Raw genomic sequence first — 16387 nt, forward strand, 5'->3', positions numbered from 1 at the left:
CCTTGATTACTTTCTTTTACAGGCATTCTGTTGTAGATTTGCTGGTTTTCTTAAAACCAGCGTTTTGTTGCATGACCCAGTTTTTGTCAAGCTTAGCTGTCAGACAGATGACCTTACATTTAATTCAGTCTTTTTCTAATTATTCTGTCTTGAAATTTATGAAAATTTAGGCTTGATGAGACTGAGATGTTGCCCTTTTTGTAGATAGCACACCCAAATATCCCAGATCAGCAAAGTGCCCAAACTTCTGCTTTTATAGAGGTGCTCACACTTGCTGATGATCAGTTCTTTAAGTGCATTTGATTAACAGCACCTGGCTGCTACTTGCACTGTACTCTGGTTTAGCTTAGTTTGTTTAGTTTTTGTTAAATAAATAATGATGGGATGCAGGATGTCATGTTTTGTGGTTGCTCTGAGGTTGTATTTATCCAATTGCCAGACCTGCTACGGAGCAGATTATTTCATTCATATTTTCTTATACTTAAAACTTTCTTCTTCTCACTGTATGTGAGCACAGGAGTGTTTCGGGTAGAGAAACTGGTCTAAACTATTCTTTAGAAAACTATTGTTTTCTAAACTTGCTGGGACACTCTGATGGGGAGTACACAAGCTACCTTGGATATAGCAATCATAGCCTTTTGCATAGTCAGTCAAAAAAACAACAAATACTAACAATCAAATGTTCCCAGCAGCTTGAAGTTTGAGCAATCAGCGAACTATAGGGAGTGTTGTTTGGATGATGATGAAAATAAGAAGCCCTGCAGAATAAATTTGAACTCTGAATCATCGCCCCAAACAATATACCTGGAATAGGGTGTCATGCAGACAGAGTTACATAAAGAAAGATATTTTGGTAATCTGTGAATGTGATTGTATAAGTGGTCTCGGTTTTTGAACTTGAAAACAAGGAGCAACAATTGATGACAACAACCTGCCACATGTGTTAAGCCATGATTGAGCAAAGGACTCACACTTTTGTTTCTTTACCTGCTAAGTTAAAGAGCTTGTTTTCCGTCTGTGAGTCGGAAACTGTTTTAGATACTTAGACACACAATGAAGATACATTCATGCAAGTTTGACAGAATAAAAACGGATATTTATTGACTGTGTTTAACCTTTTTTGCTCTGGCATGGAGTTTATATGCGTGTCATTAGTTTGTAAACATAATAGCTCAAAAAGTTTTGTATAAATTCTGATAAAACTCTGTAGCTCTGTAGAGTGCAGTCATGTTAACAATCCATCTAATCCATCTTTGTCTTACATCCACTGAAGTCTTCAAAGTCAACTTAATGATTTATTGGTTGAAAACTGACAAAAAGTCTTAACCTTCAAGGTCAGTAGATTTGATCTGAACTTAAAAACTATTTAAAACTGTTTCTTACAGCCGTTGTTTTTATTGACAGCATATATTATCCATTATAATATCTATAATCCGTTATGTACTTATGTACGTTATGTAAATCCTGAAAGTAAAATGTAAAATAAAAAATAAAAAAGAACAAAGTGACTGTACAGAAAATACAAAAATGTTCCCTTAAAGGTGAATACTGCCCAGAGAGTGAGCTGTCTCAGTGGAGGTTTGTCGTCTCTGAGTGCTTCTTGTTTTTGTTTGTGTTTTGTTTTTCTAATTGAGAGCTGAGTTGTTTTTCTTTCTTTCTGTGTGTGCTTCAATTTTCAGCTCTAATGACACCCTAACTACAAAAAAATCTTTCTTTTTTTTGCATGCAAAGAGCAATATGAACCAAAGTCAAATGTTTGTGTGCACAAACTTGGCTAAATACAAAGGATTCTGATTCTGACTCTGTAATTTGTCTAGGGCATACTCCTGAAGTGGACGAAGGGGTTTAAAGCCAGCGGCTGTGAGGGGAAAGATGTTGTCGCGTTGCTTAAAGAAGCTGTCCGCAGCAGAGGGGTCAGTACATCAATCACAGTCTTAAATACAATTTTAAAGTCACCTCACTTTTTTTCATATATCTGCCAATGCACACGATCAGTTGCCTCAAGGTGCTTTTTATGTATATGTAAAGACCTGACAATAATACAGAATTGTGGCCTTGAAGATTGATCTTTGATTAATGTAATAAAAAGAGCCAAAGTGGCTCACTCATAGACTGTACCATGCATGTTATACAGTCACATGCAAGACCCAGGAGAGCAGCACTCTAAGAGATCCACCTACACTTGCCAGTGAATGTCTAAATTTATTTTCTCGCCAATGCTTTTAGTCACGTCTTTCATTTCTGATTAAATAACAAGTACTTCAGTTGTATTGCATGAGATGTAAAAAATAGATTAAAATGGTCTTGTGTGATTTTTTTGAATAGATTCTTTTGAATTTGTGTTTGAGTTATTTTCTGAAATGGCTGAGTATACACACACACATATTTTTTACATATACATATATATGTGTGTGTGTGTGTGTGTGTGTGTGTGTGTGTGTGTGTGTGTGTAGCAAGTAATGTAAGCAGTATAAAAGTATAGAATCTTATGGCAATTATATAATCTGACAATTTACCAAACTATGATTTACATCTTCTGTTTTCCCGTGCTCACAGTGTTAGATGATGCACTAAAGCAATATGAGGATTCTCAGACCCCCAACCATTAGAACTGCAGATGAGTGAAGAGTGTAGATAAGCGAATAATGTCTTTCCAGTGCTATGGATAATGTTAATATTTATGTTTAAGCTCAGTTCCAGTTCATAGATATAAATAAGTTTGTTTACTTTGCTTCCAGGAATTCGATTTGAACTTTGTGGCAGTAGTTAATGACACAGTGGGAACCATGATGACTTGCGGCTACGAGGACCCCAAATGTGAGGTGGGACTCATCGTCGGTAAGTTTGGCCACCTCCCTCCTTCTTTGAAGTGTTTTTTAAGCATCAAAGTTTATTTAGTGTTTGCAAACATTGTCCGGTATATTTCTATTTATTCATCATCTTTGTAGTCAAGCTGTTCTATGAAAGTCCTTGTATTTTGTCTGATTAATTTCAGGCACAGGGACCAATGCCTGCTACATGGAGGAAATGCATAATGTCGAACTGGTGGAGGGCGATAATGGCCGCATGTGTGTCAATGTCGAGTGGGGAGCGTTTGGTGAAAATGGGGAACTAGAGGAGTTTTGCACAGAGTTCGATCGCCTCGTCGATGCCTGCTCTAACTACCCTGGGAAACAGAGGTACTGGATTGGTAATAAATTAAATATCCACAGCGTTGTCTGTAACAAAGATCTGAAAGGTGCCAAGATTCACAACAAAGAGCATCGCATGTAGTTACCATTATGAACACATAAGGGAAAATTAAGACAAGGACAGACTGAGAGAAAAACACACTGGCTCAAGAAACACAGAAGAGTCAGGGAATCTATCATGAAATAATAATGCTGCCAATTAAAAGACACATGGCGAGTGCACTACACTGCAATTCACCACTTTGACAGTTGTTTGAATAGATAACCTCATAGTGTCACACATCAAGAGCTCTCTGCGGCAGTAAAGCAATTCCAGCGGTCAGTTTTGACATTTCCCACAATGACAAAGTTTCAGTGTTGAAAACTGGAATCACAGAGGTTTTTTTTTTTATATATAAATTACTGACATTATTCTTTTAGCTAGAAATATCAGGCTCTAGAAGTGCTCAGTATAAACTAAACCTTTTAGCTATTAATGGTCACAAGTCAGATAATCTTACCATTGTCAAATACTCAATCCAAATTCAGTAAACAAAAACTATGAAGGAATAATCGGAAACATTTGTTACAAAAGGAGGAACAAGTTTGTCTCATTCAGCATTTTTAGACTACAAACAAGCACGCTGAGAATAAATTTAACCCTGTTGTGCTTTAAACTCAATTTGCACTATTTTTTTCTTAAAATTTCACGTTTCTTTCTCTCTCTAATGTGACACAGATATGAGTTTCTCTGCATCGACGTCAGTATTTTATTTTTCTTTAATGCCTAATATGAGGTTTATGGTTATGTGTTATGCTAACCATTGCTTATGGTTGATGTTGGTTTGTGATTATTATCTTGCTGAACAAATTATCCAAGAGATGAATCTTTAATTCTCACAAAGCTTATTTTCTGTATAGTCCAAATGTATAACAACAAACTGGCAGTGGCTTTTTGTCTAGTAAGCCAGAGTGATGCTCACTTTCAGGTTGGCCTACAAAAAAAACATTGCCCCTGCAGCACTCTGTACTTCATAACAAACAGGCCTACATTATTCACCTTCACAGTACACATCATTTTACATCCAACAAGACAAAACGAAGAGTTAATTTAATTAACAAATGTATATTCTTTAAACAACTATGTTGGTCACTGTTATTATATTTGTAGGCTTAGACCTCAGCGCCCTGTACTATGACCTTTAGCGTATCCAGGTTACCTTTCTGTTATCTGGATTCACTTATCGTAGCATCAGTGATCAGGATAAGCGATTGCATAAAGCAGGTTATCAACTCGCTAAGAAAACCCAGGGGGTTACCCTGTGTGTTCACGTTAAAGTGGTGGTGCTGACAGCATCTTACCAATCCAAAAGGGGCATTTCACCGATCATATAACTCTTTTTTTCCCCCCCCCACAGAATGATCCCTATGAGTGTCACCTACTCCAATCATAAAATGTTAAATATTTCTATGTGATCAAATATATCTAAGAACATTAAAAGAACTGAAAAATGCAGTTTGATGCTGTAGAAAGACTCTACTGAAAAAAGTAGCCTGTCGTGCTCTCCCTGCAGATGTGAGGCGTCCGTGGATTATAAGTCTAAATGCTGAGAATTAAGTTTGATCACATTTGTCACTTGGCTCTTTGCACACAGTCGATCACTCAGTACCTTTGGCTGAATGATAGAGACTCAGCATAGCTGCCAGCTATTTTATTCACCCAAAGAGCTGTTTATACAGCTGTCTGGATAAGATAAGTGTTTTATCTTTTTTTTAAAGCACAGTTCTTGTATGATTGTTTATCAAACTACTGGATGGACTACAAGAAAACAGCAGAATTGTGTCTGCAGGAGAGTTTTTAAAGCAACATCTGTTACAGAGACACTCTTAAACTAAAACGATGCAGAGAGTGACTTCCACTCGGGGGAGCTGGCCCCAGGGAGGGGTCACTTGCCCCTCCCTTCCTTCCCTCCCCATCTCCAGCGGCCTCCCTCTTCCCGCTCCACCACAATCACCCACACATGCAGGGCCTTGGGGTAGGGGTGTGTCACCAGGGTGCAGAGGAGACATCCCCCCCTCTGTCCCCTTCTGGCTGCCTCTGCCTCAATTTTATCCCACAACTTAGACATTCACATTACTCACACTCTCATTACACATACATATAGGATCTTGGAGGTGGGCACGCTACACGGATTCCAAACTACCATCAGGGTGTACACCTCACCCCTGGCGTCGTTGCCCACCTCTCAATTTTAAATACATGTAGACATTGAGGGCTAGCAGGAGGGGCTATACGCTTACCTGCTGCTCTGGCAGGTGGCTCCATGCCCTCCTGGGTTTTAAATGCACCTTAGAACACACATACATCAACAGTACATATGAGCGGGTGGAGGGAGGTTTGGAGTCTTCCTACACCCCCGTTCTCTGCGGCCTGCTGGAGCAGGGGGGCTAGGAGGAGGAGTTGGCCGTCCGACTGGGGTCTGGTGTATGGGGCCTCCCTGCTGCTGCGGAGTCGGGGCAGTCTGCTTCTCCCCACCGCAGGGAAAAGGGTTACACCACCTGAGTCTGGGTGCAGTTTCCCCCTCCAGGGGCAAGGGTACCTAGACTCGGGGCTTAGAGTACGCTTGGGGAGTGTGATTGTGTGTACAGCGTCTCTCTCTGTCTGTCTCCACGTTGGGTGAGTGTTGAGCAATTGTATATGAGAGCATGAGGGTGGGAATAGATGTTTGTATCTGTGTGTGCCTGTTTGTCTGTGTCTATATGTCAGGTTGGGTATCAGACGCCACCTCTCTGGGGACATCTCAGGCCCTCCAAGGTTTGGAGGCCCATCTCCCCCCACCACTTCCCCTGCCGGTGGCGGACGCCCTCAGACATCGGTGCGTTGGTGGTTCTCTGTCTCCGGGGGTGGGCGCCCAGGTACCCACCGGCTCACTCCTTGGCGGCTGCTTATTGGGGCCTGGAGCCTGGGGCTCGCTCGGGCCACTTTGGGGATGGGGTGCCCTTGGCCTCTCGGCCCGGGGCTCGGCCACTCAGGCACAGCTGGCTGCCGGCGGAGCTCACGGGCACGTCACTGCAACCCCCCCTGGCTTCTGCTCCGCGGCTGCTGAGTGACCCCTCATCTGGGACTCTCCTCAGCTCTTTCTGGGATAGTGGCGCGGCTGCCCCTCTGTTGGTCTTCCTTGGTCTCTTGTGTTCTGGGGGCCTCTGGATGTCTGGAGTCTTGATCTCCTCCATACCTGCTTCATGCCCTGGAGGTCGGGGCAGTGGCCCCCCACACCCTCTAGCAGATCATTACATGAAGGAACCTTTTAAAAACAAGCGCGTTCATGCTCACAGGTGTACACACGGGTGATCACACACACAAACTACACCCTTTTTGGCTCCTACCTCAAAGCACACTGTGCGCTGTCGATCTCACGTGCTGCACAATAATGTTTAATATTTAGTATTTACTGTCATATTCCCATATATCATTGTGATCTTGTTTATTACTCTCGTTTTCTTCTGCTTGCTTTCTTTTTTCTTTCTCAACAGGTGATCCAGGTGATCGATATATGTATTTTTTGTCTGCTTATTCTGTTGGTTTTTGTTTTTTGCCCTTTTTCCCCGTCCCTCTTCTCAGGTTTTTTTCTTTCCCTCTTTCTTTCTCCACGTTCTCTCCTCCAGTCAAGTCTGTCCCGTATTCAGCAAGTGAAAATAAAATAAACAATAAAAAGTTGAATCAAATGGACCATTACGGCAAGGCTGGGATGGTCCATTTGGTAAAGTAAATCCGTTGGGCATCTTTCTTCGCCTTTAGACAATAATTCTGATGGCAAAAGAACCAAACGGGACAGGTTAAAAAAAAAAAAAAAAAAAAAAAAAAAAAAAAAAAAAAAGAGAGTGACTTCCACTTGGGGTTCAGGTTTCATGTTTTTCTTATAAATAGAATTAGATTAAGGAAAAATAAATTCATCAGCTTCATCAGATCAAATATTAAAAACACATCAAACAGAAAAAGAGCTAAAGTAACCGGGGGTCAGCATCTCTGTAAATACAGCCTGTTAGCAACATGTTTTTAACAGTTTCTAATTACCAAAACAAAAACAGCAGACTCCGTCAAAAACAAACAAACAATAACAAAAAACAATATCAATGCACTGAATACACAGAGCATACAAAACAACACAAAACTGCAAAAGTATTTTTGTTTTCTATGTTGTGCATGTGCTACAAATGCAAACACATCAGCATGCAACTATTTAAGCAATATAACATTATATATTGCTTAATTAATATAGATATAAGATGATAGGTGGAAATTTTACCAGAGTAACTAGTATAGCTTAATCACACATACACACTTACATGTATCTTAAAATGGAAAAAATAAATAAACCTAAAAGAAACCTTCCAAAAGTTGGCTAAGAGTAAAAGAAATATAAATGTGAATGCTTACTCAGCTGCATCACTAGATCACTTGAAATATGCGAAGTCAGCAGTGTGTCTGCAGCTTGTAGTTAGAGATGCAGTTGTGCGCCTTAAAAGGGCAGAAGTACTCGGAGTTATTCAACTTCCCTGTGCTGGCTGTGCTGTTTCCTATACCAGTAATGATATGTATAATGGTTTCCCTTTGCTTTTCAGTTTCAGTACTATCTGTGAAAATGAGTGTGCGATTATGATCACTTCACTGCAGTTCTTTGGAGATCTGAGCAGTCATGGTGTTGATTGATTGTTTCTTTATTTCAACAATAAAGCAAAAGCTGCACTTTAGTTTAGCTTGTAGTGGATTTAGAATACAGGCCAGGTTCAAAAAGCCCAGAGCAAGTGAGTCTGAATATGTTTGAAAACGTGAGATTGCAGTTTCTAATTTTTAATCAAAATACTGGTTTGGCTTGGAGTTGAGTCTTGACTGTATTTGAGTGTCCCAGAAAAAGCCCAGGCCTCTATGGAGACTTGTCGATCCAATCTGATTGACTTTGAGAGCATCTGCCTGTGAGAATGAGATAAAGGGTTCAAAGCTGTCCCACAACCATCCAAGTTCAGCCTTTTTTCCTGAAATCTATATACTGTGTATTCAAGTCCACAGGAGCTCAGGCCGGCCACCACATCACATTTTTCTCTTGTTTATTCTCTGTTTATTTGAACATCCAGACAAATCATTTATTTTGTTGGCTTAAAGCACTTTGTGCTCTTTGTTCTGAGAAAATACAAAATACCAAGCCACCGAAGAGGGCGGTCACACCTTTGACTGGGAGATGAAATGAAATGAAAGACACATTGTTGTTTTAAAGACAAGCCAGGCAAGATCATTGGTTTCCTCTGAGAAAACATTACGCTGTAGCTGTAAGACAGCAGAGCTCGTAGGCTTTAGTTTTTTCGTAGAATCACAAAAGCACCTATACAGGAATACTGTATATTGATTATTTCAAAAGAAAACGTGCTTTATTAAGTTATTTTTTTCTTCTTCTAAAGAAGCCTTTTGGAATATCTGTTAAAAAGCAGTCTCAGAGTCATGTCAGGGAGTTCATGCAGTGTGTGTCCTGTACATGCCGAGCATATAACATTAGACAGAATTCATTTCAGTCCCTGTTACACATTCTGGTAACTATTCCATTAAAATCTGCTTTAGTAATGACATTTGTTTTTGTTAATGGAACAAATAACTTATCTGACTTCTCTTAATTAGCGTTTCTGTCTCCTCTTTCTCAAAATAAATTGCTGCTTGCTCACTAAATTGGTTTTTAGTAACATTTGGGACTGAAATTGTAAATGGTAACAATGTAAATACTGTGGCTACTGTGTTTTCCGTGTGCATGGATCTGGAAAGTTTGAAGTTTGTGTGTTCTCTTGAAGGTATGAAAAGATGATCAGTGGGATGTACCTGGGGGAGATCGTGCGGAACGTGTTATTGGATTTTACCGCTAAGGGCCTGCTGTTCAGGGGCAAAGTGTCAGAACGGCTCAAGACGCGGGGCATCTTTGAGACAAAGTTCTTGTCGCAGATTGAAAGGTGAGTATTACAAACTGCTCTAGTCTCAACATGTCTGTCGAGCTCACACCATCTTGGTCACATGATTGGCATTTGTTATACTAAAGCCTGATGTGTATAATGATTGTGTATGGAATAATGAGCAGCATGTCAACACTTTTTATATCACGGACTCATTTTTGTTCTTTGAACCAACACAGACTATTTAGATATGATAGCATAATGTCACAGTGTCTGAATATGTTGCCATCCTTCATCCTGTCCAGTTATCCTTTTATATTTTTATATATATTTAAGTATGTTACTAAAAATATAATACAAAGTTAACAGAGTTAACCATTTTTCTTTTCAATGATAGTTAGCAGTCCCAAACAGGAAGCTCGACTTTACACCACAGTCTGTTCTGCTGCAATGCTTCTCCAATACATGTGCTGCTCAGACTATTGTAAAGCCACTTGTTATCCCAGGGTGTTAAATGCTGCCATTGTGTAAGATCCTGCTGGTGTCATAGAGATGCACTGCCAGTGTCCTGGTCAAGCCCAGTGCAGAGGGTAAGACAGAAAAGAAACAGAGCAAGAAAAAAACAGTTAAGCCCCAATTTGGGGGGTTTAAGGTGAAGCAGTGGGTCAAAAGTTTGTCAGGTGGAAAACTGCAGTTTGTTTTCTGTTGGAGAGCTTTGTGTTTTCACAAAAAATTCTAGCTTGGGTTTAAATATTCCTGATTACGGCAGCTGTGGCTCAGGATCAGGAGGGATCAGGCTTAGGACGGAGAGCCTGAATGTTGGGGGTTCAATCCCTAGTTGTTCCAGAGCCTGGAGTTGCTCCCAATGCATTCATCAGAGTTTGAATGTTCTACTTGAAAGAAAGAAAAAGTGAATGAAACATGTTGGACAAAGCTGAGTGCTCAAGTAGCACTCAAAGAACTCTACTTGAGTAGTAGAGCAGAAAAGTGCTGCCTAAGAACCAGTCCATCTACCATGTGCATCATTAACACTGCATGCTAAGAAGTTCAGCTCATCCAGTGTGAACAAATAATACCAAGGTGTCCTTTACACGTCTACTTGTGATAAGGAGGACGTGACAGACCAATGACAAGCAGACCTTTGACAGTATTTGAAACTCTGGGAATGAGAGTAGGCTTTGCAACCTGTGTGATGATGGCAGGATTTCTAAATGTTCTGTATGCTAGTGGCATCAGTTAAGGGCCTGAGGGCTCTGTCTCATCGAAAGCTTAGCTTAGCACTCTGATTGAATCATCCTGGATTTACCTCCCCTGCTACAGTGCACATGAAAGAGCCAAGATGTGTTATTACAGATTAATCTAAAGAAACATCGATCGCGCTGGGTTATTTTAAAGAGATTGATAGAAGCAGATCACTGCAAAAGTGCAAAGAAATGGGTGAGATCAGATATGTTTCAGAGAAAGGCTGTTGTTTTGTGTTCATAAATTGGGCCCTTTAATTTTAGCACATTTGATGTGGAATTACAATATTTTAAATGGGTAAAAATGACATTTATTCTAATGATTCTACACAAAGTCATTTAGAATGAGAACATTAAAATATGTTTATGCTTCTCAATTAAAGTTCACAAACTGAAATAATTATGAAGTGATTAAGTTCCTTTTCTGAGGCTGCACGTCACAACTGACTGAGAAGGAAGAAGGTCTTTGGTCAGAAAGGGCTCCATCTGTCACTTTCCCATAGCTGCAGATGTCCTCTGCAGGGGAGCGAGAGCTTGCAGAAAAGACAACCATCTCAGCTGCTCGTCATCAATAAAGCTTTTTATGAAGCTAGATAGAAAGCACCCTGTGGCAAATCTCATTTAGAGGAAAGGATATGGAAATAGAAAAATGGATGAGACAAAAATATAGTGCTCCTCTATAGGTCACAATGCTGCAGGTCCATGTTTGCTGCATCCACAAACAGGTGGAGTCTGAAATCACTCTATTTCCAACCATGAATCTCACTGAGTCTTTATAGACTTTAAATTTGCACGGTGTAAGACTTTGGCTACTTTAAAGTTCACCGTTTCTTTCTGACTATAAATGCTCTGTATGAATGTGTGTCTAATAAATGGGCTCTCTTAACGTGTGCATAACACTTTCTTCTCTCCGACCCCACAGCGACCGCCTCGCCATGCGTCAGGTTCGCTCCATCCTGCAGCACCTGGGCCTCACCGGCTCCACGTGCGACGACAGCGTGCTGGTGAAGGAGGTGTGCAGCGTGGTCGCCCGCCGTGCCGCTCAGCTCTCTGGCGCCGGTTTAGCCGCTGTTGTCGACAAGATACGGCAGAATCGCAACTTGAATCAACTCTCCATCACCGTGGGAGTGGATGGCACTCTTTATAAAACGCATCCTCAGTAAGAAGCAGTTATCTCCTAAAACAGCATTTTGTTCACAGTTCATAAGAATCAGACAAGCCTGCACAATCAAGCCCTGAGTAGTTGGGATACAGAGCTGCACTGCACACTTTCATATTCCAGAATTTATTTATTTTTTTATTATAATTTCTGTGACCCTGTTCAAGTGTGCCGTAAGCTCCCTGCTCTGGAGCTGGCCTTCATTCATCAGCTGAAAAAGGTCAATAATAATGAATGAACCACTTGCATTACCAGCACGAAAGTCAAGTTTATGTAGGTGTTTGCCCAAATTTTTTAATAAGGCTCATTTTTCACCCCCAAATTTTTCTGTCTGCAATGCTATTTAGACACTTAGAGCTTTTTATTGTCATTGTGCAGTTTCTTGCACAGTAATATTGGGTAAATAATTGGGCATTTATCCATGTAAAAAGCTTTAGTTTTTGTATATGTTAAGTATGTGTTTGGGGATATCCATTTTTGGATTCACTCAAACTAAAAGGTATTACCTTTTGAAAAATCCATTTGAATAACTCAGCAGCAGTGTCTTGTGAGCAGCTTTTTTCCTTCCACTCTCTGCCAAACAAAAGAAGCGTGAGGCCAGCTAACATTAGCTCAGCCGAGGGTGGATGTTCATTTACATCCTGTCACACTGTCTCTGTCACTCTCACCACAAGCACGTGAACGCTTTCTCCTGCACAGTCATACGTTCTGCTGCAGTTCAGTGAAAGAAGGAAACTATGTGAATTGTAGATTTTTTTAATAAACTATTCATGATTTGTACAAAGAGCTGCAGAGTTTCAGGCTACGTTCACACTGCAGGTGTTAATGCTCAATTCCGATTTTTTTGTCTGCTTGTTCACACTACAAATAAAATGCGATAGCAAACGCGCTCTAGTGTGAACGCTCAAAGCGGCCCGCATGCGCAAAAGAAGATGTCACACACAACGCGCTCTGTTTAGACCCAGACCAAACAGTATTGTTTGACTGATGGCTCTTAATATAAAGACTTCGGACTTTACGTTTCCCAATTTTTCCTTTAAGTTATTTTGTTATTTACATAATAATGTAAATAACCTAATAATCATCCTTATTGCTGTTTTAGAGGAGCGGTGCTTCAACGGATAGTTACAGATTTCTGTCAGAATCTGCAGATTATACAGTACAAATAAAATGTTCACGTTTCTCCAACGTTGTCTTCCCAACAGTTTCACTAACATCTACACTGGATGGCCAGGAAGCGTTCGCGATGTCTTCTCTGGCGCTTCTCCGGCGCTGATAATTGGCGTCTGTCTTGTGTCAGTGACGTAAAAGACGGATTTAATGCGACATGACCGTTCACACAGCAGTCGCTTTCTAAAACATCAGATATGTATTGGATTCAGTACCACATATGAAAGTGACCCAGATCGGATTTGAAAATATCGGATTTGTGCCGTTCACACTGTCATACCGTGATCGGATACGGGTCGCATAGGGTCAAAAAAATCGGATTTTATGCGCGTTTGCCTGCAGTGTGAACGTAGCCTTAGAAATGTATCTTTTTAGTCCTTTGAGGACTTGAAAGAAAAGACCATCTGGGTGTATTAAATTTAAGACATCGTAGGCATCAGCTGCAAAAATACTCTTATTTGCATAGTAGAGGAAGAGAGTTTCTTGTAGCTTTTTGACACTGAGTCTCTTTTATTTCTTCTTTCTCTCTCTCCTTTGCTTATTAAGTTTCTCTGCCATCATGCAAGAAACACTGCGGGATTTGGCGCCACAGTGTGAGGTGACGTTCCTGAAGTCAGAGGATGGAAGTGGAAAGGGAGCAGCACTGATCACTGCAGTGGCCTGCAGGGTCGAAAATGAAGGACAGCAGTAAATCCCAAAGGCTGCTGTGATGTCATGAATAGTTATATATACATATTTCTTAATGGTTTTTTTCCACCCCTGGTGTAAAGGTGTGTAAGAATGTGTTTTAAGATTTGTGTTTGTAATCTTTGTAGCTGACATTGAGAGGAGGGAGTCTTTAAATGAAGTTCAGACAGCGTGTTACAAGAATTGCACCTCCTGTGAAATGTGACTGTTACAAGCTGATGGGCTTGTTTTGTATACACTCCATCTTTGTCTTTAATATTGAATATCCCAGGCTGCCTTCCAGCTCGCTGTGTATAAGTTTGTACACTGATTGAAAAAAAAAAACTGTTGGAAAAACTTGTTTATGCAGCACTTTTGAGAGCATGTGTCACAAAGTGCCTCCCTCACAAAAAATTTCCATGGCATTTATTTGGAAAATTGCTGAACACGTGGGAGATTAAACTGTAACTCCTGTGTTATGAAACCAAAAATGAAATGCTGGTTGTTGTACTGAATTTACCAATATTTAAACACAACGTTTATATAAATGAACTGTTCTGTTCTGCTGGACATGCTGAAAACCAAATATTATTCATTCTGTATTTTTATTCATCCTGTGTTTGTATTTGTAGTGCTAGCGCAGGGCTAATGATTACCATTAGGTTATTCTGATGCTGTAGGAAAAGGACCAACATTGAATATTATCACTGCATCCATCCCCAGGGACTCTTACCAAACAGAAGAGGTCAGAAAATGAATGAGAAAAGACGAAAAGTTGAAATCCGGCACTGGTGGAAACATTTGTTTTATTTATTTTTCCTTTTTTATTTGTATTAACTTTATTTGCATGTTTAAATATTTCATTTTTCTACCAAAAAGGTTAAAAAGTCATGTTTCTGGAAATGTCTGTCAAGCCGAAACTCGGCAAAAGTCTTTAAAAGAATCGTTTTTTCTTTTTAAAAAAATCAGAATTCCCAACATTCAGCAGCAACGTCACTAAAATCAAGCTTTAGTGAATTTTTAGAACCACAGTACTTTGCTTTTTCATTCATAATCTGTCTGCTAAGAGCTGTATCAGACTGTCTGGCAGATCATAATTTATCCTGCGGTTTTGCTTCCATTAAAGACCGTCACAATAAAATTGACGTACTGGTCTGTATTCGCTCGCTCTTTCTTTTATTCAGATGGGCACTAAAATAGATCCATTTGGGAGTAACTTTCAAGCAAACAGATACTGTAGTCGCAGTGAGGGTACAGGTGAATCACAGCATGAGTCATGCAGGCTTCATAGTTTTAAGCTTAGAGACGCGTGCGCATGTAACGTGCCTGTGGATGAGTTCAGGAAACAATCAGTACACATTTGCACATTTACACTCTGTTGTTTCTTCCTCCATTGTCCTTTATTCCATTATTCTTGTTACGCAGCCTCCATGTTGCACCGTCCTTTTCAAACTCAAAGGTCAACAATAGGATATACATATACACAGTTTAGTGTGCCTGAAAGAGGAGATCACAAGCTACATGAATAAAATTTCCCTCTAACCTTGTTGCCCCTTAAAGAATGTGTCCATCACCAAATACATTTGTTTATATCCAGGGAGATGTGAGCAGGCTTCATCTGATAAACTCAGAGGTGAGTATGCACCTTCAGCCGACAGCAGATGTGCATTTGCATAATATGCAGTCTAATTAGTGTTACTGCATTCAGTTTCACCTAACACCTTAATCACTATAAGCAGACCTTTATAATGAGCCTTCAGTCCTTTGAATGGCACATGCCAGGGAGGGATGGCTAATGAACTGGACGTCACATATGCTAGTCATACGCTTGTTGTATAAATGTTGGCTAAATACAGTCTACTGTTATTAATATAACTCCAGGTTCTCTTCATACTTCAGTCCTGTGACTGTATTTAAAAATAAAAGGATCTCAAAATGCTTTTAAATGGTGTCCTAAATGTGTTTTTAATCAAAAGCTGTGGCAGTAGCTCTCATTTCCAGCTCTGTATTCCCTTCTATTGGATTCTGTTACAGTAGCTTTGCATGATTCACAGCCCACTTCATGCTCTGTCTGAAACGAGTCGCTTTAGCTCTCCTCCTCCTTCCTTTAAGGCGACTTGTGCACAGGTTTGAGCGGCATGTGTGTGGGCTAGGTGTATGGCTATTCTGGGAGATACCCTTCGCTGTGACATAATAATAATAAATAATAATAATACATTTTATTTATAGGCGCCTTTCAGACCCTCAAGGTCACCTTACAGTAGCACATAAACAATACCATAAAAAACATTAAAAAAAGATGTACATATAGCAAACATGGTAGATAAAATTTAGACATAAACAATCATAAAAGCAAATATAAAAACTGGGCAAGGTAAAAATGGCCTAAGACAGATCAGGTGTATGCAATTCTGAACAGATGGGTTTTGAGTAGTGATTTAAAAGAGGTGAGACAGTGTGTGGTCCGTAGAGCAAGTGGAAGTGCATTCCAAAGTCTCGGGGCAGAACAACTAAAGGCTCTGAGTCCCACGGTAGTCAGACATCACAAAGATGTAAGCTTAGCACTGAGTGTTCAGAACAGTTTGAAGCCTGAGCTTTAAGCTCGCACGGATTACTTTTACATATGCTGACCCCATTATTTAAAACTTTGGCCACTTTAATATGAGCATCCATCCCTGAAGCAATAAATGCATGATAAAAAAATAAGGAAAGGAATAATAGGTCTGTCCTAAAGGTCACTGCCATCACAAACTCTGTTTCTCTGGTCAGTTTGTGCTGTTAGTTGAGGAACTGCTGCTGAACTTCAGGCTTCAGTTCATTCATTGGTTTGTGCTTGGTAGGCTGGTAGAGTCCTGCTGCGATTGCAGCAACACGCCATGATGGTTTCACAATATGTGCACACTACATGCACACAGAGAAAGACTTACCATGTTGATGTACAGTAGTTCAGGTGCATTCATGGAGGACTGCAGTCCCCTTACGAAATAAGTCATGCAATAATTTATACTCTGCAGTACCCCTCACATACAACTGAAGGTGCACGATTTAAA

General features: G+C 40.3%; 1 protein-coding gene across 2 annotated transcripts in view; it reads left to right on the forward strand.

Moving 5' to 3' along the window:
* hk2 (hexokinase 2) overlaps positions 1–15035 on the forward strand; it is a 44408-nt gene extending 29373 nt beyond the window's left edge. The window contains exons 14-19 of one of the 2 annotated variants that reach the window (XM_019365942.2): positions 1818–1913; positions 2739–2838; positions 2996–3179; positions 9006–9161; positions 11265–11501; positions 13218–15035. In XM_019365942.2, coding sequence (XP_019221487.1) covers positions 1818–1913; positions 2739–2838; positions 2996–3179; positions 9006–9161; positions 11265–11501; positions 13218–13362 — 918 coding nt within the window. In that variant the 3' untranslated portion in view covers positions 13363–15035. The remainder of the gene's footprint in view (positions 1–1817; positions 1914–2738; positions 2839–2995; positions 3180–9005; positions 9162–11264; positions 11502–13217) is intronic. The other variant, XM_003448615.5, reaches the window with a different exon arrangement.
* Positions 15036–16387: the final 1352 nt, after the last annotated feature.

Source organism: Oreochromis niloticus, linkage group LG12 (assembly GCF_001858045.2).
Source record: "Oreochromis niloticus isolate F11D_XX linkage group LG12, O_niloticus_UMD_NMBU, whole genome shotgun sequence".
Lineage (NCBI taxonomy): Eukaryota > Metazoa > Chordata > Actinopteri > Cichliformes > Cichlidae > Oreochromis > Oreochromis niloticus.